At 55.8% G+C, this 23,573-nt stretch overlaps 1 protein-coding gene across 2 annotated transcripts in view; it reads right to left on the reverse strand.

Moving 5' to 3' along the window:
• Positions 1-246: 246 nt before the first annotated feature.
• Positions 247-23,573, reverse strand: part of DLG5 (discs large MAGUK scaffold protein 5) — a 100,816-nt gene continuing 77,489 nt past the window's right edge. For both annotated transcript variants that reach the window (XM_040976021.1, XM_040976022.1), the window contains 19 exons: positions 23,471-23,563; positions 20,788-21,813; positions 20,494-20,617; positions 19,977-20,121; positions 18,331-18,443; positions 18,071-18,160; positions 17,731-17,881; positions 14,332-14,494; positions 14,100-14,233; positions 13,382-13,528; positions 12,166-12,349; positions 11,562-11,710; positions 10,906-11,076; positions 10,424-10,620; positions 5,155-5,298; positions 4,884-5,011; positions 3,926-4,035; positions 3,282-3,391; positions 247-2,110 (listed from right to left, as the gene is read on the reverse strand). In XM_040976021.1, the coding sequence (XP_040831955.1) occupies positions 2,007-2,110; positions 3,282-3,391; positions 3,926-4,035; positions 4,884-5,011; positions 5,155-5,298; positions 10,424-10,620; positions 10,906-11,076; positions 11,562-11,710; positions 12,166-12,349; positions 13,382-13,528; positions 14,100-14,233; positions 14,332-14,494; positions 17,731-17,881; positions 18,071-18,160; positions 18,331-18,443; positions 19,977-20,121; positions 20,494-20,617; positions 20,788-21,813; positions 23,471-23,563 (3,483 nt within the window). In that variant the 3' untranslated portion in view covers positions 247-2,006. The remainder of the gene's footprint in view (positions 2,111-3,281; positions 3,392-3,925; positions 4,036-4,883; positions 5,012-5,154; positions 5,299-10,423; positions 10,621-10,905; positions 11,077-11,561; positions 11,711-12,165; positions 12,350-13,381; positions 13,529-14,099; positions 14,234-14,331; positions 14,495-17,730; positions 17,882-18,070; positions 18,161-18,330; positions 18,444-19,976; positions 20,122-20,493; positions 20,618-20,787; positions 21,814-23,470; positions 23,564-23,573) is intronic.

The raw sequence follows: 23,573 nt of genomic DNA on the forward strand, positions 1-23,573 counted from the left end.
TGCCACTGCAGCAGCACCAGGCTGTGGCCCACCAGCCTAGGTTTGAGCTCCTGCTCCCAGCCAAAGGAACATAAGAAAGGGGTCCCCGTTGACCCAAGACCTTTTGAGGGGCAGCCCTGCAAAGCTGAAGTACAAGATGAAGCTGTGAGATGCCACCACTGTGGTCCCCATGTCAACCATGGCCCCCACTGAAGGCATTAGGGCACCCTCACCTTACCATGTTCACGTCCCACGACTGTTCACAGATAACTCCTAATTGCAGGTCCTCAGAGGAAGCCTCGAGCACAGGCTGTGTGTCTCCGACCGGCTGCCACACTGGACAGATGGCACAGGAGGCTGACAGAGGCCAAGTGGCAGCACCTCCGGATTATCAGGACAGAGGCAAAGAACCTCTCACGGAAGCACACGGAACTCGAGAACCCGGGACAGCTGGGGGAGGCGGGTACAGACCACCGAGAGGCAGGTGTCTTCAAACAGGAACATTTACAGAAATTGACCTTTATTTGTACTAAAGTCTGTTTAACTTTTGATACAAAGTAACATTTTAGTACAGACCCTCCCAGTCTGTCTGGTCAGTACCTGTCAGGACAGGGATACAGTACCATTGGGGCCGCCTGGGCCTGCTACTCAGAAAAACGGCCCTATCCCACGGCGAGGCACAGGCCTCAGGTTTTTCTCAGTTGCCTGTACCTGCGAAACAAGGGTCAGTGTTGAGGGCTGAACTCTTGTCTCTGTTTTGAACAATGGTGCAAGAAAATATATCCCTTTAAAAACAAACAAAAAAGTCAGTAATGGGAAAACTACAATCTAGCATCTTAGAATTACAAAGAAAATGAAATCAAGGATTTCTTGGTAGTAAAATGAAATGCTCGGAGCAGTATTAAAATAGAGGTCCCACCCCAATGACATAGGGAGCAGGGTACAGTACCTATGAGCAATGGGACGCACAGCATTAGCAGGAATGGCGTCCCATCTGCAGCCAGACACATCTAGCGTCCCAAGTGCAAAGGAACAAAAACATAGACACAAAGGAGCAAACCCCCCAGACAGCCTCCAGAGCAAGGTTCTTAGCCGTGAGTGCTGAAACCAGAATTGACGACGACAAAGATCCTCTTTTTTTTTCTGGTAGGTTTTGGATGGTGATGACACTGACCATTAGGCTTCCCCGAAAGCACTCCACCCAAAGTCTGCTCTGCAACACAAGTGGTTTTCACATCAGCAAAATGGGCAGCACCTGCCACATGGGTCCAAAACTGCCTGCAAACACTGCACCTGGCAGGAAGCTGCCGATGAACACTCTCCTACCTCTGCTAAGCTCCGGCGGGCCAGACGGGCGCTGTGAGAACAAAATGTGTGTGGAGGAGGACACAGAAGGCCATGGGAGGCAGGAGAAAGGGGCCCAGAGCTACGTTTGTGCGATGGGCGAGGCCGCCACTGCAGTCCACCAGGGAGGCATGCCCATACTGTCATGGCTGGGGAGTGAGGCCGTCGAAGGCACTGGTGGGGTATGAGGCCCCAGCGGCAGCAGCCCGAGCACCCACAGTCCTGGTGCCCTCCCAGGAGAGGCGCCAGCCATGGGGTAGGGAGTCCATCAAGGCTCTGGTCCCTCAGACAGGAGCTACTCACAAGGGCCCAGGGTCATTTTGTCCAAGACAGGAATAAAACCAACACCAAAGCAGCGAGGTGGGGCTGGCGGGGGCAAGGGCTGGGCCCCGAAAACAGGGAGCCATTCAAGTAAACATGAGCAACCCAATACTTAGAAAAGGCTTGTAAACTTGGGATCTGAGAGGGCCCGTGTGCAGCACCTGCGGCCGGCTGTGGCGCATGGAAGGCAGGATGGGGGAGGCCCGCTACTGAAGTCGGCTGTGTGCTCCCTGCCACGGCTGGTCTTCACACAACATGCCAGCTTCTGCCGGACAGTCCCACACAGCCACTGCCCTCCTGTTCTGAGGAGGTGCCTCAGCAGTCCCGGCTCTGCTTTCCATCTTGGTGCTGGCCAGGCCAGCCTAGAGTGGGCAAGCGGGGATCCACAGGACTTTGTTCTGCTCTTGATGGACCATGGCCAAGATCTGACTGCAGACGCTCGACAAGGCTCCTCCCTGGACGACCCCTGGAAAAAAAGCCCCCAGGACACACATGACCCTCCTTCAGCTCCTGGGGGCTCTCAATGTAAGGCAAGGTAAGACCTATCCTCCCCCCAATGGCCCTGTGCCTCAGGCCACGTGGTGCTCCCACTCCATCCTTGTCTGACTCTGCAGCAGTGGAAGGAAGAGAGGAAGAACCAGGCTGTCCCCAGGGAGCTGGTCACTCACATCAGAACAGCAGCAACTCTAGGCTGGGCTTACCTGACTTAGAGTTACACTAGGGGAGAGAAAGAGGGAGAGAATGTGTGTGTGTGAGTGTGTGTGTGTGTGTGTGTAAGAGAGAGGGAGGGAGGGAGGGAGTACATGCATGAGAGAGACAGTGAAAGCAGGTCCAGAGGACTGTCACCAGGAAGACAGGGTCTACAGCCACACATCCAGTGTAGCCTGAGCATAAACCTCCCGTGCAGTGGTAGTAAGGTACACCTGAAAGCAACAGCCAGAGATCAGAAACTGGGAAGGACAGTGCCATTTCACACATTGTATGTGTCGAGTGTGGGCCAATAAATTTCTAAAATTTCACTCCTCTAGAAATGCTAGGGTATTTGGCTTTGGGCAACTACATGTGGGTACAACACACACACACACCCCACCCAGTCCCCACCCCCACAGGGGGCCTTAGATACCAAAAGAGGTGCTGGACCGGATGCTGATACCCACCGCCAGGTGAGTACACCTGTCCCCATCACTCTGATTGCAGCACCAACCCCTGCCAATGATGGATTTTGCTGCACGGCTGCAAAGCCAGCGCATGGAATGTGGAATGACAGCAGGTAAACCAAGCCAAACCTCTGGGCAGAACCGAGGGAAAAGAGCAGTTTTTCCTCACCAAAGCCCATGGCTGAACTGGCCTGCCCTGCGGCATGCTGGGCACAAGTGGCTCTGGTTACTACTACTAATGCTGTAAGCTGCCCAGGACACTGAACCCCCTATATGAGGTGCTACCGATACACACACACAGAAAGATGGGTACAGATGTGACTGGATCCAAGGCTGAACCCCATGGCAAGCCTGACATCATGGCCAGTCTGGACCTGTCCCCTGTCACGATGTACACACACCGGAAACCAGGAGCTGACTTTGGGAGGTCCCTGCTGCCCACCCCTGCAGCCCCCTGTCCACGGGGCCCCTGACACCCACCTGTGAAGTATTTGCCATACTCCTGCTCAATCTTCTGAGCTGTCTCAAACTGTTCTTTGGAGTGCCTCTGAGTCACCTTGTCCCTCAGGTAAACGGGGTCTCTCTGCTCCCTGTGGGGACAGCCCAGGAGCCAGGCTGAACCACACCCCTCTTGGGCATGTCCTCTCCTTGCTGCCTGTGCCCAGTGCAGCAGGGGCCTGGGCCAAGGCAGGGGTGGGCTGTTGCTGGGACAGCTACAGCGCTCCACCCCTGCTCTGACCTCACTCCTACCCTAGACAGCTCAGCATCTGTCATGGGTGTGGGTTGGGGTTCCCTGGAGTTCTGGGCAGAGAAAAGGAGGGCTACCCAGCTCATGTGCAAAAAGAACAGATGCCAGAAGCCTGGCAACACAGATGGCAAGATGGGCCTTGCCCAGCACTGAGCAGAGGCTCATCCACATCCCAGAGCCAATGCATGGCTGAGCAGGACAGTTCCCAGGCCTCCCAGCTCCTCAGGGCCCCTGAGCAGGACAGGAATGGGGCACAGAGGGGGCGGCAGGGAGCATGGCTAGAGGTGAAAGGTCATCTACACATGCTGTCAGTTTCCAGCCTGGGGAGCCCTCCCCTCACGGGACCCTAACCCAGCCAGCAGAGCCAGGCACCTACTTGATGTGTTTGGCGCTCTTGTAGTGGATGAAGATGACAATGGGGTAGATGTGCATGTGGTGCAGGCGCTCGATGGCATGAGGAGCAATGTCTAGGAGACAGTGGCGGTTCTGGCAGGAGGGAAGGGAGACACCCACTGAGTCCTGCAGGGCAGGCATGAGGGGCCAGACCCTCCCAGGTGGTCCACCCTCACCACACCCAGCTCCAGCCAGACCTCTCTTCCTCCACTAATGGCCCAGCTGGCAGACAGGATGGGCAAAGACAATTTTTTTTTATCAAAGCCACACCTGATCTGTGGGGAACCTAACCCAGGGGGCACCTCAATGCCCTTCCCACCCCACCCACACACACACTTGCACACACAAGCTCATGCACATGTGTTGGCTGAGGTGAGGCTGGGGCTGGGTATACAGACTCAGCAGCACATGCCGAGGGTGCAGCAGTGTGCCCCTCAGTGTGACCTGGAATGCTTTTCCTCCTGGGGATCCCCTGAGCTTCCAGAGGAGCTGGGTCAGAGGTCCTGTGGCCTGCCTGAATCCCCAGAAGGGCTCCCCGGAGCAGCTTCCTGCAGGCTCGGCCCACCACTCATAGCCACGGGAGGAGATACCAGCTGGATGTGGCATGGGAGCAGCGAGGAAGACAGAGCCCGAGGAGGCCCACAAAACCCACGGCCACCCCACCCTGGACATGCCAGGGCACTGAGACAGGTCAATGGCTCCTGGCCCTTGCAGGGGTAAGGTGCCATGGAGCTGGGCACCCATGTTCAACTCAGAGTTCAAAGCTGCCATCAGAACCCCCTCCAAGTGCAGCAGGGGCAACTGGGACACCCTCACCAAGGACCCCACTTGCTAGTCAGCAAAGCAGACTCAGCAGCCACAAGGGCAAGCCCAGGGCAGCAGAGCTCAGGTTGCTGTGGACGCCCCAACAGGTGCCAACCCCCAAGTCAAGCAGCAGGTACCTTTTCTGTAATCTCCTTTATTGAAGCCACCGTGGTCACATCGAAGTGCCCACTCCTCCGTTTGTAGTCGACAAACAGACAGTCCTTGACGCCACGCTCAATGGCCTGCTGCGAGGCCTTCATCACCTCTGCGGGCACACAGAGGACGCTGTGCTGGAGGTCCGCAACCACACCCACTGGGGCTCTGACTGGCTCATGGCCGGTGAGGGGCTGTGGCACAGATGTGAGCCACACACAGTGGAGGGGGTACGGGTGGGTAGGGAGACATTACCGAGGGGACACCTGCAGAACTTGCCGGGTGCCTCATTCACCAGCATCTCCCTCACCACATCCAGCAAAGGCCCCAGGATGAGGACTGGCCGCAGGGAGGTGCAGTCCAGCTTCTGCACGCGCTGATAGGCCAAGCTCACTGAGTCTGTATGGGCAATGTGCACAGAGGCTGTGTCACAGGCACAACCTGCAGCAGCCAGTTCCCTGCCTGAATTCCCTCCCCACCAAACAGTTCTACTCCCTTCAGTGTGCAGATCCAGAGCCTGCCCAGCTGGCCTGGGCCTTCCCCAGGTACCACACATCCAGTACACCCAAGAGCACAGACATGGAGCCCACTCGGGGAACCTGTGAGGCAGCCGACCTCGACCAGCCATCTGGGCCATTCTGCCTGCATGTCTTCCTCCTAAGTCAACCACCTCCCAACACCACACTCTGCTCTCCAAAGAGGCGCCTCCCCCAACAGGTGAGTGTGGAATTGCAACTACCCCAGCTCAGAGGATAAGAATTCAGGCTCATGTGCTCACTACCCCTTACCCTGTCTGTAGGGAGAAAGTGGGTGGGGTGGGCTGCTGGTGGTTAGACACATGGGGATAGAGCCCCAAGAGGGAAGGCAGGTGGCTTCTCAAGTGACGCTCAGAAGAGAGCTGCCCAGTCTGGAACTCCTCCCTCCAGCAGCTCTGACTTGTCCACAGCAGAGCACAAAGACTCCTGGCAGGCCCAGGCCACAGTGCAGGAAGCCTTGGGCCAAGCAGCCACACCACAGCCCACTTAATGCATGCAACAGACCTCCCCAGCCACCAGATGACAAAGTCCTCACAGGAAGCCAGCTAAAAGCCAGCAAACGCCTTCTTGGGCCCCTGGTTGTAACACACTGTGCAGGTAGCAGCTCAAGGAGCTCTCACAAAGCTCATACTGGTCCAGGGCTCACAGGACAGCCCAACAATCCCAGGCAGGAGTGAAGCAAATATGGAGAGGATCATGGATAGGCCAGCAAGGCCCAGAGGAGGGCAGGGTGAGGCAGGGGGCGGGGCTTAGCAGGAGGCAGGGCACACCAGTGATGGGGCCTGTGCACGCGTGCTGCAGGTGACAGGACATCAAGGAAGGTGAGTGAAGGGACCCTAAGAAAGGTGAGAGAAAGGGTGCATCTAGAAGGACCTGACCCCATCTAGGCAGAGGCCAGAAGAGCAAGGGCTGGCAACATCACACAGCAGGGCAACTCCATAAAGCGCAGCCCAGCAGCCAGGATGCGGGGCTGAATGCAGAACTCAGCCTCTCCCCAGGGGTGGGGCCCCATCTCGGGGGTTAACCTGAAAACTGACAATCCAAGTGCTGAGTACACACGACCTTGTACACAGTACTCCCTGGAGGCCACTCCCCAGCCTGGAAAGCACCGAAGTGTGGCTTTAAACAAGGGAGTGGGCTTGGGGTTGGGGGTACAGTCACCCCCGTGGCAACCCATATGTCTTCTCTTTCAAAATGAGAATCCTGGGGCTTCTGAGGTGGTATAGCACACTAATACTCCACCTATGGCCCTGGTATCCCACATGGGCGCCAGTTGGTATGCTGACTGCTCCACTTCCCATCCAGCTCCCTGTTTGTGGCCTGCAGAGGCAGTACAGGATGGCCCAGAGCCTTGGGACCCTGCACCCATGTGGGACACCTGGAAGAAGTTGCTGTCTCCTGGCTTCAGATCAACCTAGTTCTGGCTATTGTGGCCATTTGGGGGGGTTAACCAGTGGATGAAAGATTTCTCTCTCTGTTATATATAAATCAGGGGTAGACAACATCTAGCCCATGGGCTAGATAAGGCCTATAATAACATTTAAAATGAAATTAAAATTAATTTGAAAAAGTGAGAATCTTGGTGACAGAGCCAGTGTCCTCCTGAGTGCACCGTCCCACCAGCCTTTGTGGAGGCAACCACTTACTGTCAGAGACAGAGAGATCTTCTGTTCCTTCACTTGCCCCCTGTAAATGGCCATAACAGCTAGGAGCCAGGAGCCAGGCACCCCATCCTGATCTCCCACGTGGGTGACAGGGACACAAGCCCTTGGGCCATCCTCTGCCGCCTTCCCAGGTACCTTAGCAGAGAGCAGGAACCAGGACTCAAATCTGTTCTGAGATGGGATCACTAGTGTTGCAAGTGGCAGCTTAACCTGCCCAATGCCAGCATCCAGACTATTTTTTTGCATCACAATAAGCTTATCCTTTAATTCCATAATCCACAAACCTATTCAATTGGGGTGGGCAACATCAGTCTAGGCCTGAGAAGTCATTTGCTCGGTGGTTTGCAAGGCAACTGCAGGCAGGACCTGAAACTCAGTAACTCCAGAGCAGGCTAATTTGTAAGTTGGCAGTTCTGTGCTGTCTGTGAATGATGTTATAAAACATCTACATGGCCCTTAGCAGAGGAAAAGTTCTTCCCACAACCTGTTTTAAAGTATCCCTTTTGGGGCTGACACAGGCAAGGCCGGTTAAGCTGCAGCCTGTAGTGCTGGCATCCCATATGGGCTCTGGCTGGGGTCTCGGCTGCTCAATTTGCAATCCAGTTCCCTGTTAATGTGCCTGGGAAAGCAGAAGAGGATGGTCCAAGTCTTTGGGATCCTGAACCCACAGGAGAAGCCTAGAAGAAGCTCCTAGCTCCTAATCAGCCTAGCTCTGGCTTGTTGCGGTCATTTACGGAGTGAATCAATACACAGAACACCTTCTCTCTCCCCTCTCTCTCTGTAAATCTGTGATGGGCTGAAGGAGGGCCCCTCAAGATTCCCACCTGTGGGCAGGGTCTGGGGTGGGGGAGAGGTTAAAGGTTACATGAGATCAGAAGTGCAGGACACTAATCTCCCAGGATGGTGGCCAACAGGGGCCTCCCCATCTCCACCATGTGAGCAAGAGGCAGGAAGGTGGCCATCTACAAAAGAGGAAGAGTGCCCTGGTCTGACTGCAAGGACCCGGACATGAGGCTTCCTGTCTGTGAATCTGCCACCGTGAGAAAAAAGAGAGAGAGAGAGAGAGAGAAAAGTCCTGAACTTGAAGGCACCTGCTTTGTAGCCCTCTGGGATGAGATCAAAGCAGCCAGGACCCAGGGGCCACCGTTCCCTGAGAGAGAAGGGCAGAGCATGACATTGCGGTTCCCGTCTAGAGCCACCTGCCATGTCTTCAAGCTGCTAAAGGCCTGAGAAAGTCACTTGACACAGATTGCTAAAGAGAAACAAATGGGGAGCCGAGGCTCCTGGGGAGCAGGGGTGCCAGGAAACACTGCTGTTTCTCAGTTGGGACAGGAGGGTTACCCTGATCACCAGGGTAAACTGCAGGATGCCCAAAGGCCACAGCCCCCCGTTACCCCAAGCTCAGCCTGGAGAACCTGGCATAGCTCTCTCTGGAGCCCGCCAAGTGCCTGTAAATGTACAGTTCCTGACACCTGAATCACCAATTACCTGGCAGCCTGAGAGGCAGGCAAAGGAAGGCAAGGACAACAGTGCAGACTGAGTGACAGTCACCAGGTCCAGCCCCGCACAATACACGAATTACGAGAAAGCAGGTGACAAGGGGTTACAAAAGAATCGAATGGAAATTCTAAAATCTGGAAGAAAAAAAAATTGCAACTTCCAGAAAAGAACACATTAGGTACAGTCCCATAGGGGAATAACAAGCAGAGGAAAGACAGTAGGAAACACAAGCCTGAGTGGAGGTGGAGAGGAAAAAAACAAAGCAGGAAATGAGGCAGACACAAGGCACCACATGTGAGGATGGAAGAGCCCTCCAGCACCGAGAATGACTTCACAGAGCTGCTTGCTTCCCAGCCCTGAGAAGCTGCACATGCTGAAATCTGGAGAGGAGAGCCTGGTCCTGGGTTGTTGGGGTACAGGGAGCCCCAAAGTGCAGTCATACTCATTCTTCTGTGGTGCTGCTGTGAGACACACGTGGAGAAGGGCCTGTGAGAACAGAGGCTGGGGAGGAGCACTGGAGGGGTGTCCTTGGCAGCTAGAGGAAGCCAGACCCAGATCTGACCTTGCACAAGGAACCAAGACAGCATCAGGAAGCGAGGAAGAGAGTTGTGGGCAGGATAGAGGGAGAGGTGGACACATGAGAAGGGGCAGCAGGTCAGGGCATAGCTGTGAGGCAAGCCAAGGCTGTCCTGCATTCCAACCCACTCAGATGCAGGGTCAGAACTTGGATGCAGCATGAGCTGAATGGCTCCGCAGAGGCCAGGTACCTTAGGATTATCAGAAGTGAGGATTCAGGTTAGAGAGAAACCAAAGACACACACCCAGAGGTCCATTGACACTTCCACGAGAACAATAAGCAGCTAAAACTCAACAGATAAGGGAGAGATGGGATGCCACTGGATTAATCTCAAATAAGAATACAGAGACAGCTTGGACAGTTAGTAAGATGGCAAAGTGTGTTTCATTCTATGCAGTAGATTAAAACGCAAAATAGGCAACACATGCTCAGCGAACATGCACTGTCCTGCCTTCTGCAAATGCAGGTGCACTTGGCTGTCCCCATCAGACTTAGATAAAAACATTATAAAGGCAGACGGCCACAGACTTGCTTTAAAAGCCCACATGGTGCTTAGGAGAAATGTTGCATATATAAACCACACGAGAATGGATAGACAGAAGGTACCCATGCTGTGAGTGAACCAGTGTGGCAGGGGAACCACTGCGTGATGCAGACCTCTCAGGGAGACAGGAAGCAGCCAGATGTGGCCCCAGCGGCTCTCGATCCTCTGCCAAGCCAGGGTGAGCCATGAGGCAAAGCACAACGGAGGAGACTGGTTCATCCACTCCTCGGTTCAGTGCCCTGGCCCTGGGAGGATCTCCTGAGCTGTCAGTGGACACGGGAGAAGGGCAGCAGGGCAGGGGCCTGCAGAGATGAGGAACCCTTGGCCACCAGTAGACTATGAAACCAAACAAGATGGGGTGCACTGAACAGAAGGGGCTCCCACCTGCCAACGCCTCCATCTCCTTCCTGCCTTCCTAGTGGGAGCCAAGTCCCTGAAGCCGGCAGCACAAACCCCACCCCAGCCATGCAAGGTGTCAAATGAGATGTAAGGCAGAAAGAACCACATCCCTGCCCTGCCCCATCCTCCCTGCTGCCTGACTTATCAAGGCGATGGCTGGGGCTGCCAGACAGCCTGGGAGGACACCTTAAAGGCGGAAGCCACGTTCCATGGATGGGAGACTCAGCCAGGACCACCAGGCAGCCCTGGACAGCGGCCCCCAGACCTGCGTCTTGCGCGAGTCCCTGCTGACACGCCCACTCACCTTCTAGCAGTGGGATGGAGTCGCTAGAGAAAGTGTCCAGGGCCAGCAGGTCTTTGCCATCCTTGGACCCGCTGCGCTTGTGCTTGTGCTTGCGGCGGAAGAAGGACCGGCGAGCAGCTGCTGACAGGGTCTTGGTGGTGCTGCCGTCATCTCTGACCTCTGACACACTGAGCCTCCTGGAGAACTCTTGGTCCATCCTGCAGTCAGAGAGTCAGCCTGTGGGCTCCCCGCTTGCCTCTGCAGGTCTCGGGGCTCCCCACCATATACTCCCAGACCCCGGGTATAGCTGATAGCCACAGAGCAGGGAGACGGACAAACACCAGGGCTGTGGGCAAACCTGGGGCCAACACCAGACACTGGGATGGTGGGTTCATTTGGGAACACAAGTGATGCTTCTGCCACAGAAAGGCATGAGGCCCTGAAAAGGGCCCAGGCCCCAGAGGCCATAGACCACGTGGGTCTGGGAGAGGGGGAACCCATACACGTATTTGCTAGGGATCTGCCCACGCTGCATCTTCTGGGCACTCTCGTCCAGCTGCCAGGCCATCCAGGACCCAAAGATGCCCTGGGGCAAGGTGTCGTCCACGTAGAGGATGTCATCCTTCTTAAAACTCAGCTCATGCTCCACTTCCGCCTGCCGGTCATACAGAGCCCTGCAGTGAGGGACAGAGGGCACCCACTGAGAAGGCTGCCAGACTCCTAGGCAACCAGGCCTCTGAGGCCACTGCCCCACCTGTTACATCCATCCCCCACTCCTGGCTCTGGGGGTGCTTTCCCATGGTGGGCACCCTGTGCTATGGACAAGGGAGACACCCAAGATGGGTGAGAGGAAGAAGTGGGCCTTTCCTGGGGGCCTCCCTGCCCAATGGCAAGGCTCCTGCTTCCTACAGACTGGCACCTGCGTGGGACAGGAGTAGCATGTCATTCTCCCACTAGAGCGACCGGAAGCTGGGCTTCTTTATTGTTCTCAGTCTCTGTTCTCAGATCTCCAAGAGCATCAGGACATCTCTGAACCCCAAACATCCCTGCAGAGCAGCCTGGGAACTGGAGGGCCACCTCCTGCCATCACAGCCCCAGCCTAGGGGCAAGCCTAGCCCTGGTCTTGGCCCCATATCCTTGAGATCCCAGCTGCCTGTACCTGATGTAGAAGCTGTCGCCGGGCAGGCCCCTGACCTTGGTGAAGTCCTCAGGACGGAACTGCACCTTGAGGCGGACGCCATCCTTGGGTTTCAGCATCTCCACGTACACTTCCTCCACCGTCTTGGTCCGCACATCCACACCGCCATACTGCCCAGGGACGGGGCCATGGAGTCAGACGGTAGGTGCACCGGAGTGGGGTGGGGGACGAGGACAGCTGAGGCACCCATTATGGCACCAAGGCCAATAGTCAACATCCCCTAACATCTCTGCAAGGCAGCTGAGTTTTTGTGGTCTCCCAGATGTCCCAGTGCCAGCCATGCTTCCTGGCTGCTGGGGCCCCTTGCCGAGGGTCTATGCTGCCCTTGCTGACTTCTCCCAGGCTGCAGTCCAACAGTGAAAAGGGCTATTCAAAATGTGGTCCCCTCCTCTGGCTCAATCTCCCATCCCAAGACAGCAGGGCCACTCAGAAGGCTCTAGTGCAGCCGCTGAAGAGAAGTCACCTTGTCCAGACTAGTGCAGTTCCCTAGGATACTCAAGGCAGCAACTCAAGGCAGCAGCCTGGGTGGAGAGGGTCTTGGGCAACAGGCCTGGTAGGAACTCACCTCGAGGATGAGGTCCCCTGGCACAAGCCCATCGGGACCCTTGGCGGGACTGTCATCCTCCACCTCAGCTACAAACACGCCATGCAGGTTCCCACCACACAGGTGCAACCCCAGATCCAGCTGTGATGTTTTGATGAAAACCACACGAGGCTCCAGGGGCTTCTTGGTGGTGTCCCCCACGATCCTTTCAGGAAGGAAAGTGCAGCTCTGAGCTGTGCACAGGGAGGGCCAAGCACCATTTCCAGCTTCTGTCTTGCCGGGCTTAGAACCACAGGCAGGTGAGTGGGAAGAATCTCATAAAAAAATTAGGTTCTACCATCTTAGGGAGTGGACAGGATGCCAAGGGCCAGAGGTGGAGGCATGGCCTCAGGTCCCAAGGCCAGTGAGAGACAGAGCCTACATCCCTGCAGTTGCCAACTTGTCACTTGAGGAAGTAACTCCCTGATTGGTTCCTTAGTACTTCCCAGGTAAAAGCCAGTGCTGGCCACACCATCCAGAGCACGGCAGCCTGCCCAGCCCCTGTGCACCAGCCCTGCGTGCCAGCCCCTTGCCATCCAGCACTGCTAACTTAGCACGGGAAACAGGCAGGAGGCAGAGGGAGTGAAGAAAGCAGAGGGCGATGAGGGGCTGAGGTGGGGGAACTCAGTGAGAAGCCTGCTGGGGACCATGGCTCTGGCACACTAAGCCCCAGTGGGACTGCAGACCCAGATTCAGTGTCATGCCAGCTTCGTGCTGTGTGACGGACAAGTGGTTGCCTACAGGACCAGGTGACTACGTCACACTCAGTCCCTTCCGGCCAGGGCCAGGCTGAAGGACCCACACCTGCTCCTATCACTCACACAGCAGCTGCTGCCTCTGCCTATAGTCTCGTTTCCCTGCTATTCCCACACCCAACCCTGCATAGCTCCTGCTCTCCTTGAACCCCTGAACCCAGCCATCACCCAAACCACAAGGCCAGAGCTTCTGCTGACTGAGTGCCCCTCGCCACAAGGCAGCTGAGGCTGCGTGAGCCTGGCAAACCACCTTCTTGGAGGCAACCCTACTGCCAACAGCCAGAGCCCCAAGGCCTGGCTGGGTGACACCTGCAGGACTGTGTCACAGAGAGAGGGTGAAGAGTGAGTCTGTGAGAACATGAGAAAAGGAGGAAGGGAGGAGAGGTAGGATGGAAGGAGGATAGTAATGGCCAGGAAAAGGCCTACAATGCACATGTGCTGACCTGGAGCTGGGGGTGCTCTGCTTGGCTGGGGGCGTGCCTGGACCCTCATCCTGCTCCATCAGCGGATCGATGGCAGGGGGATGCTCTGGGGTAGTGGCCCCACTGCTCTGGAGAATGCAGTGGGCACCAACAGGGTCCAGGTGAGAGCTGAAGACAAGAACAGCAGTGAGGAGCAGCTTATGGCCATGCCCTGTCCAGTAGCTGTGTGAAGGACCAAACCACACAGCCCTGTGCAGATGCAAGTCACTGTTAGTGACTGGCAAATAGCATCTGCCTGGCATCTCCCTGCCTGGCCTCAGCTCGGGGGTCCTCCCCCATGGTGTCCAGCCTGGAGCACGTGTGAATACACAGCACTCTTTTCCCCTGTGAATCTCATCTCCCTAGCAAACGAGAATATTCCACAGCCTTTCCCCACATTTGTCTTCCATGTGACTCTCAGTACAGGGGCAGCTACAGGCAGGGCTCTAGCATGTGGTCCACACAGGCAGCCATCCATGCCAGGGAACAATCTGTCAGCTCCTAGCTATACAGGCCACGAGGAGGCTCCAGCCATGTACCTGCACCCCCACTTCAAGAGAATACAGCTTCTCTCTATGTCCCTTTCCCCCCGAAACCCAGGACTGCCCAACACTCCCTGGCCTGCAGCCAGTACTCCAAATATCCCCTCAAGATGAGCAGATACACCTGCTGCAGGCATGCCTCTGCACGGAGTGCTCACCTGGACCGGGAGTGGCTGCTGAGCTGGTGCATGTGTGGGTTGTACTGGGCCAGGATGGTGATGGTGTCACACTGCTGCCCGATGATGAGGCGTGCCTGCTGCTCCGTGGCACTCCGCAGGTTTATGCCATTGAACTGAGGAGACGTGGGAGGGGGGCACACTCAGCGACATGGATTTCCACAGGAGGAGACAACGGTCCCCTCCTCTTTCCAAAGCCAGCACCGCCGCTTACCTCAAGCAACTGGTCCCCATACTCAAGGCCAGCCTGGTGTGCGATGCTCCCCACGGTCACCTTGGACACGTAGATGCCGCCCTTCTCCCCACTCACGATGGAGATGCCCAGTGGCTCTGAGCCCTTCTGCACCTTCACATGGCGTGGCTCTTCCACATAAGGTCTTAGAAAGAAAGCAAAGTTTTTTTTGGGGGGGAGGGGAGGTGCGGGGGGGAGGACTCAGAACTAAAATGAAGGCTTGGGGAGATCCAGAGGTCAGACATGCATTCAGGCTATGCAGAGATGGTGGCCCCAGAGCCTAGAAAGCTCCTTCCATCACTCAACTGGACAATGATCTGATGGACCTGCCCATGAAATGGTGGACACACATGCTCCCACAACCTCATGCAATACCAACACGCCACATACCACAGACACCACCAATGCTGGGAAAGACACATAGATCTTCCTCCCGGGAGGGGCTGCCTCCAGAGACTCAAGTTACTACCTCTTAAAGAGACTGCTCCTGGGGTGATGAGCACCGTGGCAGTTACCAGCTGCACGGGGCAAATACACTCATGATGCATACTAGGGTCGCTATAACCCCAAGCCTTGGTGGAAGAGGCAGTGAGCAAGAGTGACCATGCACTCGCAGCCCCTGGGAGTCCCACCCGCTACTCCCCAGAACAGGACAGAGGGGCCAGGGGCAGGGGCTGGGCCAACCTCAGACTCCTCAGGGAGGAGGACCTGGGCCAGGCGGCCACGGGCAGCCTCAGCAGGGATCTGTGGTGGTAGACACATCTGGACGGTGCGAGCAGTTAGAGAAAAGAGAAGCGGAACACTCAGAGAAGACAACCACCGAAGGACACGGCCGGCAGGAAGGCAGGACAAGATGACACGGACTGTGCCAGCGTGACAGGTGCTTCCCAGGCCTTCTTTCTCCTGGGTGTTGAGCCCCTGAGCTTTTCCTCTCTGGACAATGTCATAGCCAAAGGCAAAGCCCACATGGCGAGGGACCAGCAGTGCCCATCGGGAGGCATCCCCACACTTTGGCCACTGCCACCCAGGGCCCTGAGGTAAGCAAGTCTCAGTGTGGGTCCCTGTGACCCAAGGTCCAACCCTCCCAGAATCAGAGTAATGTTCTTACCTGCTCCCTGCTTTCCCACCTCCTCCCTTTGTGTCCCTCCACCCAAACGCACCTGCTCCACAGTTCTGGCCCCTACTCTCTAGCCCAGCCTGCACCCACCATTCCTTCCCATGTTAGGGGACCAAGGGGTAAATCGTGAGAATCTTCTAGTAGCCATTCCAGTATCTTCTCCTGCCCCAGCCCAAGCTGACAGAGCAAAGGCCCAGGGTAGGAACAAGTCACCCCAGCTCCAGCCTTGAACTCACCACGCAACTGAGAGCAGAGTCAGTTTGCAGCGTGGGACTCCTCCAGGCCTCACTGAATGCCCTTTTCGCTGTCCCGTTTCCGCACAACCCATTTAACTGGGCAGGAGCCAGGCACCAGGCTGCAGGTAAGCTACGAGGCTGCTACTGAAATCAACCAGGTTCATCTACCCACAGTGCACAGGGCAAGGCAGAGGGGCCTGATTCCATGGGCAGTGATACACACGCACATGTTTGTGTGTGTGCGTGTAGGTGAGAACCACACCTTAACAGCATGCCTCCATGCGTGGCCACCTGAGGCCACTGCGCCCTCATCATCTTTCTGTGGCCTGCACGCAGGTTTTCTTGCAACAATAAAGCTGCTTCATGAAAGAGATTTGTAAAATCTGCCTCTAACATTCCAAGTAACTCCACACATGTTAAGAGATGTACATAAAACATGTATATAAAGTACAAATAGCATATTCATAAACATACATTTGTGATTACATGTATAATTATACGCAATTATACATATACACCTATATGCCTATAATCTCAAAATTACCAATAGTAAGGCTGGTGCTGTGGCACAGTAGGTAAAGCTATTGCCTGTGGTGATGCTTGCAGTCCTCACTGCTCCACTTCTGACCATGCTTCCTGCTAATGCTCCTGGAAACCTGGGAAAGCAGCAGAGCAGGCCAAGCACTTGAGCCCCTGCACGCATGTGAGAGACCCAGAAGCAGCTCCTGGCTCCAGCTATCACAGCCACTTGGGAAGTGAACCAATAAATGGAAGATCTCCGTCTCTTCTCTCTGTGTACTCTGTCTTTCAAATAAAACTTTAAAAATAATATATATATTAGGAGCAACTTCCTGCTTGGCAAGGCTGACTGCTAATGATGTTTTTCCTACATCTGCTTCTTTGCAATCCCCAGTTCTCTAAAGTGAGCACACAATGGGAAACTTCAGAATGGAGAAGCAAGAACCTTCTGTGCTCAGACGGAGCCACTGTGGGTAGAGAGTCTGACCAGGCTACAGGATGTACGGTGGGCGCAGGCCCCAGGCCTCCCGGAGTACTGTGCAGCTGATGGGAGGCCTGCCAGAGTGCCCATGGCCTGCCCCCACACAAGGCACTACTGCCCTGAGGGGAAGACCCTTGTTATCCCACTGACCCGAGCTGGGGCTCGGTCAAGCTGCCTGCCCATGTTCCTGTGCATGCATGCTGGCAGGTGTTCCTGGTTCTCCTGCAGTGAGCTGGACCCTGGGAGGCTCTCACCTCTGAGCAGGCATTGCAGGCCCGTGGCTTAGGTGCCCTGCTGCCTCCCCTGGGGGCCCCTCCACTTTCAGCTACGTTTGCTGTCTGACGATTCACCACCTGACTTTCCCAAGGGGCAGCCCACCCCATAGATGACCCGTGAGGCTCACACCCACAGAAGCCTCATCTTTGGAATTCAAGTTGGCGAGAGAAGCAACTGCTGGGGATCCATGACGCAGACAGGACCTTGGAGACACATCGTCAACATTTGGTTTCAGTTTGGACCTTCACAGAAGTCTATCGTGCATAACATAGACAAAACCTTGTAAGTTGCACTCAGAGCAGCAACAGCAGGGGAGAAGGTTCATGCAGGGTAGGTTTGGGGGACAGTGCTGGACCCCACAGAGGCAGGGACTCTGGACTGACACCAAGGCTGAATCGTGAACCTAAGTGGTTGAAAGCTGGTAGATCAACAACCAAGCTGGGAACCTGGGCTCACATGCTGTTTCCATGCATGCTCTATTTCACACCAGAGGGAACAAGGGAAAGCCCCAGGAGTGCAGCCTCATGCTGAGGCCCAAAGCAAAGGGTCAAAGTGAGCCTGGCTTTGCCTGAGGACAGGTTGGTGCCTAATCCCACAACCACAGGCAGGCCACTCCCACACAGTGTTAAAAGAGGGCTGGCTACAGACAGCAGTGCTCCTGGGAAATCCACCAGACTTCCAGTGAAGACACGGAGGTGAAGGCCCAGAGGGAGGGACCGTTGCCTTGGCCACAGCCACCCAGCCGTGCTCACCTGTCCTTCCTGCGCTCCCCAAGGGATGCAGGGTTGACAGCGATTCTGGGCAGTGTGGAGGCCGAGGCCTGGGATTGGCTGCAGGAGGACAAGGTGTCGACGCTCAGCGGGGACTGCGGAGGGGTGCTGCACTCAGAGTGCGACAGTGATCCTGCAGGTGAAGGGGTGTGGTCATGGTGTGGGCTGAGCCCAGACCAAGCATGCTACAGCAAGCCAGATGTTCTCCCTTCCACCTCCCTGACCAGGACATCTCCCTGCCCCCAGACGGTGCCCAGGGACCTCGCAGTGGGGTGAGGACCTGTGCCAGCAGTGGCAGGGCAATAGCAGAGGGAGCCCTCACCTCTGTCGGAGCCCACGACGGACCGGGGGTATCTTGGTGTGGATGGAATTTTGATGCGCTCTGCCTTGAACTGTAGGTTACTGGAAGACCCTGTAGTTCCATCAGGAGGCAAGACTTCAGGCATTATTTCCATCACATCCCTCCCTCGCTCCCACGAGGTGGTCAGAAGGACCATGTGAGAGGTGGGGCCCCGCCTCGGCCTGGGAGGCAGAGGCATACATGTGGGTAGCAGGCGCCCACCCCGGCATAGTCTGAGTTACCAAGGCGGGCACTAGAGGGCAGCGAGTTGGACCCATGGGAGGCTCTCATCTCCGAGTAGTCGCTGCAGGCCCTGTGGCTCAGGTCCAGGCTGAGGCGCCCCTGGTGCTGAACGCTGTGGGAGAATCAGAAAGCGAATGGGCTGGAAACCCCGCCAAACAGACAGAAACGAGGCCCAGGAGCCGCCCTGCGTCTGTCAGCTTGTGTCAACAAATTCATCCCAGATGCTTCATAGAGGGGACCTCCAAGGAAGACGGGTCCGGGTGTCACAACAGCTTCAGTCACAGGGCCAGGATGGCAGGAAGGGATGGCTGTGGGCAGACCCAGGAGTGACTGGAGAAGGGCAGGGCGGGCACAGAGCTTGGTCTCGTCCACATCAGGCTGGCCCGCATCAGCCCTCAACAAGCCACCACTCAGACACTGGCATCCCATATCAGAGTCCTGAGTTCTAGTCCTGACTCTACTCCTGAGGTCCACTTACTGGAAAGTAGCAGGTGGGGGGGCAGGCTCAAGTCTGTCACCTACAGGAGACCTCCATTACATTCTCAACCCTTGGCTTCAGCCTGGCCCAGCCCGTTGTTGCAGGATCTGATGAGAGAACCCAAGATGGGAGATGCTAGTCTATGCCTCCATGCTCAGGATAAAACTGCAAGCCCTTTACCCTGACTGCAGGTCCTACAGGGTGTGTGACCTGTTCCTCCAGACTCATTGCCTGGCCAAGCTGCCCCCACACCAGGCCCTCTATAACCCCTCAAGCAGACCTGCACTCTCCTCTGGCAATGGCCTGGCTCACCAGTCTGCCCACACTGGGTTCGAGACCCCTCGACACCACCTGCTTTGATCCTCTTTGCTCCTTTTGTTTCTCACTTCTCCCATGTTTGAACATAAAACCCCATTTGGACAGAAAGGCTTCCTTTTAGTTCACAGTCCAGGGTACACACTACAGATGCTAAAAAAAAAAAAAAAAAAAAAAATCTGTGCAAGGAATAAGCACAGTGACTTTGAACTAGTCTGTTCACTGCTAACACAGAAACCATGACAGTACATTTAGCTCAGGGGGCCGCTGAGTCAGTAAGAGTGACTCAGGTCCAGATGACACGGGCCTGAACAGGGTGCCTGGGAAACCAACACTCCGCAGCAGGCAGTCCTGAGCACTGCCACCTTCCTTTGCACACTGGCTTAGGTCTGAGTATCCCTGCGGCCCACTAAACACATGGGATTGGCCCCCAAAGTCCCGGGCTAATGGTACCAAAAAGGTAGAAACCTCAATTAATGACATCTGAAGGTGGGGCCTTCCAGAAGTGGTGATGGTAGATGAGCTTGTGACATGGATCCACGTGATGGAATCCCAAGGACTTTATAAGGGCAGTCATGGAAGTACCACTCCCTCTGGCCCAATTGAAAGTCAAGCAACCTCTCCGGCTCCTAAGTGCACCAGGCATTTTTCACTAGGGGAACCACCCCTGCCCACCACAAGTATCCTCTGGAATTCCACACTGGTGAATCCACAGCACCCTGCAGGTTCCTGTTCCCTGGGGATCCCACCCCACCCCCGGCCAAGAGATGAGGATGCCTCTCTGCCTGAGGGACCCCTCAGTACAGCATGGGTGACTACAGCCTCGTGGCCTCAGGCGCCTGGGGCGTGTACCTGGGATGTAAGCCCTGGGGGCCGACGTCATGGGGCACAGGCGGGGAGCTGCAGGGGCCGACCCTATGGCTTCGCACAGTGTAGATGGGATTACGCAGGATGGAGCTCACGGTGGTGCTGGGGGTCATGCTCCGGGGAACGGTGCCTGGAAATAGGTTGGGTGAAAAGGGTTGCTCTGGACTTGAGCAAGTTGCCCTGTATCTCAGGTACACAGTTTTTGGAGACAAGGACTCAGGAGACCATGTCTTAACCACCAGCCTGCCAAGGCACTTTGGCCAGATGCCTTTCCCATCTGCAGAAAAGGAGTAACTCCCGTCCCCACCATGCCTTCTATTTCCCAGACTGCTAAAGGGAGACAGCACTTGGACAAGCTAAGGAAAGACAGAGATGTAACACCACCACCCCAAATGGGACTTTGGGACCTCAGCTCCCAGGATGTCCAGTGCCCCTCTGTTCCAGGAAGGCCAGCCCCCAGGTCCACACCAAGCCTCCTCCCTGCCGCTGGCCACTGGCTCACCGACAGACGGCCTGTTGGGGTACAGCGGGGGGTTGCTGTGCCGACTGGAATGTGCTGGGGAGTAAGGGGACCAGTCCTGGAGTTCCGGGGACAGTTCTCCACTGGCCGGCACGCCCTTCTGTTCCTGCAGACCCATGAGAGAGTTCCCCCTCTGGCATCCTATTCCCACCACAGGGCACCTTCCCACCATTCCCCCCTGGAATCCACCTGCCGTCTGGATCCCTCCCTTGGGTAAACTGCCAACTGCAAGGGCAAAGGAGCTCGACCAAGCGGGAGGAAGGGGCTGAGCTCTACCTCCAGGAACGCGGCAGGAATCACCACCGGGGCTAGCTTGGGCCGACAGCTAGGCGCAGACTTAGGCCGGCGGCGCTTCTGGCCCAGCTCGTCCGCCTTTTGGGCGGTAAGGTCCTCATCACAGGACTTCTTGGCTGGCAGGTAGGAGGACTCCCCGTCTCCTTCAGGGTAATAGCTGGAGGCGATGCGGACCCGGGCCTTGCGTGGGGGCGAGGCGTGCATGGGTTCCCCAGGGTCCAGGTCAGGGGGTGGGGCACTCGGGGGGCTGGTGGACGGGGAGCTGCCCACCAGGGTGGCCTCTGACTCAGAACTGGTTTCCAGCCTATGCTGGAACTTGATGGAGTCACTCCTCCTAGGGGGCTTGGGGGGCGTCAGGGGCCCCGCCCTCTTGGAGGGCTGGGGGGAGTGAGCAGGTCCAGGGCCTGGTAGCAGGAGGTCTACCTTGGGGGGTGTCTGGGGCCGTTTGAAAGTGTTGGGGTCAAAGATGGATTTGCGCTGCTTTGGTTTCTTATACACGGAGAGCTTTTCGGGCCCAGTCGTTGAGCTGAGCATGGCCTTGGGCCAGGTTCCCCCACTGTTGGAGCCCTCAGGGTCCGACTTCTCCAGAGGGGCATCTGCCAGAGCTGCCCCACAGGAGCCCAGCTCGGTCTCAAAAGGCAGCAGGGGTCGCCGAGCACGCACATCTGTCAGCCCATAGCTCCGATCCCCGGAGGTGTCGGAGCGGAAGGAGCTCAGGCTACGTTCGGAAGCACTGGGACAGGCCTGGGGGGAGGCCTGGAAGGGTCCCCCCGGGAATGGCTTGTGCAAGAAGGAGCTGCTGCCTCCAGCGGGGCCGGATTCCTTCCTGTCTTCGGGCTGGTCGGGGTAGAAGATGTCCGTCTGCGTGGAGTTATTGTGCTGCATTAGGCTCCGCTTGCCAGTGGCTGGGAAATCTGGGCCATGGGCACGAAAACTCAACATCTTCTCAGAGTCCTTGATGTTTTCAAAGATGTTCTGGCCGCTCCAAGAGGAGCTCTGTGGGAACACCTGGGCAGGGATGCGGAGGAGTGAGAGCGGGAAGGTGAGACAGCGGGCAGACATGGGATTCCCTTCAGGTTCGGGGCACACCCACAAAGAGACAGATGGAAGCATATATATGTGAACACACATGCACACACCACAGCTCCTTACGAAATATATATATAAAGAAAATGGAACTTAAAATATACTTATTCTGGTTCCAAAAGAATTTGGAAACCCATGCATATAGCTGGTCTACACAAAATCATGAAAACATATTATGAAAAAATGGCACAGATATCCAATAATTTTAGATCAAAGGAAACATTTTTATGTTCCATTTTCCCCCTGACTGCTTGTGAAATCCTCAGGGGCATCTGTCCCTAAGTGTGACGGTCCTGCACAGCCCTGGCCACTCTGAGCCATGACAGGAGGGCTGCACCGTTCCTGACTCAGACTTCTCCCTAAACTCGCCAGCACAAGGCCCCACACAACCACTGCACATTATTAAGTTTCCTACGGTATACCCGCACCATGGGACTCTCTCTCAATCGGGGCTAAAACGCAGTAACTCATGAAGGCAGAAAAAGACAACAAAGAACCCTATACGTCTCCCCCCAGAGAAGCCAGTGCAGGGAGACCAGGTGACGCCAGCTACACACATCCCAGGAGACACTCCCTGTCCCCACCTGCCAGGGATGCCGTGAGAGCATCAGCGGTTGCTGGGGGCGTGGGAGCAGGAGGAGCCGGTAAGGCAGTCATGTGCAGAGGGAAACACTAGATGAAAGCTCTTTCTATACAACTCTGCTTTCAAATAAAAATAAATAACTATTGAAAAAAAACACATTAATTAAAGGGATGAGTTTGTCTCTTTGCACTTTCTGTGACTGATCTTTTCCACTACAGAGAAAAATTGCTACAAAAATCTAATAAGGGCCTGGCACAGTAGCCTCGCAGCTAAAGTCCTCGCCTTGCACGTGCTGGGATCCCATATGGACACCGATTCTAATCCCGCAGGCCCTGTTTCCCATCCAGCTCCCTGCTTGTGGCCTGGGAAAGCAGTTGAGAACGGCTCAATGCCTTGGGATTCTGCGCTCACGTGGGAGACCTGGAAGAGGCTCCGGATTCCTGTTTTCAGATTGGTGCAGTTCCGGCCACTGCGGCCATTTGGGGAGTGAATGAGCAGACAAAAGATCTTCATCTCTGTCTCTCCTCCTCCTCTCTGTAAATCTGACTTTCCAATAAAAAAATAAACAAATAAATCTTTTTTAAAAAAATCTAATAAAAGCCCACAAACCCTCATCTGGACAGAACATTGTTTTACCAAAGCCTCATTCTCTGCCAACATCGCAGAACACTGCAAAGTTACCAACGCCACGACCTTCTACCCCTGACTTTAGCAAGTACTTCCCCAAGGCAAGGCCACCCTCCTACAGCACCTCAGCGCCACCCGCTGTTGCACAGAGAAAAAAATGTTTCCCAGTTCAGTGTCAGGGAAGAACCCAACAGCCTCAATGGGGTCTGCGTAACCATGGACAAGTGTTCATGCACACTCCATAGTCCATACACCACAGACCGCTTTCCCAGGACCTTGCGGGCACTGGCAAGCAGCTGGGGAACTTGGAGTGTCTGCCTTTGCCCAGGACCCCCAACAGGGGCAGCAGAGCCCAAAGTAGGACCGTACCTTCAGGAGGGAGAGCGTCACTGAGTCCTGGCAGCTACGCAGCAGAGACTCACATTCATTTAGAGACTTGTTGTCCAGCGCGATGCCATTGATCTATGGACAG

Source organism: Ochotona curzoniae, unplaced genomic scaffold (genome assembly GCF_017591425.1).
Source record: "Ochotona curzoniae isolate NIBS_2020 unplaced genomic scaffold, NIBS_Ocur_1.0 contig_2692, whole genome shotgun sequence".
Classification (NCBI taxonomy): domain Eukaryota; kingdom Metazoa; phylum Chordata; class Mammalia; order Lagomorpha; family Ochotonidae; genus Ochotona; species Ochotona curzoniae.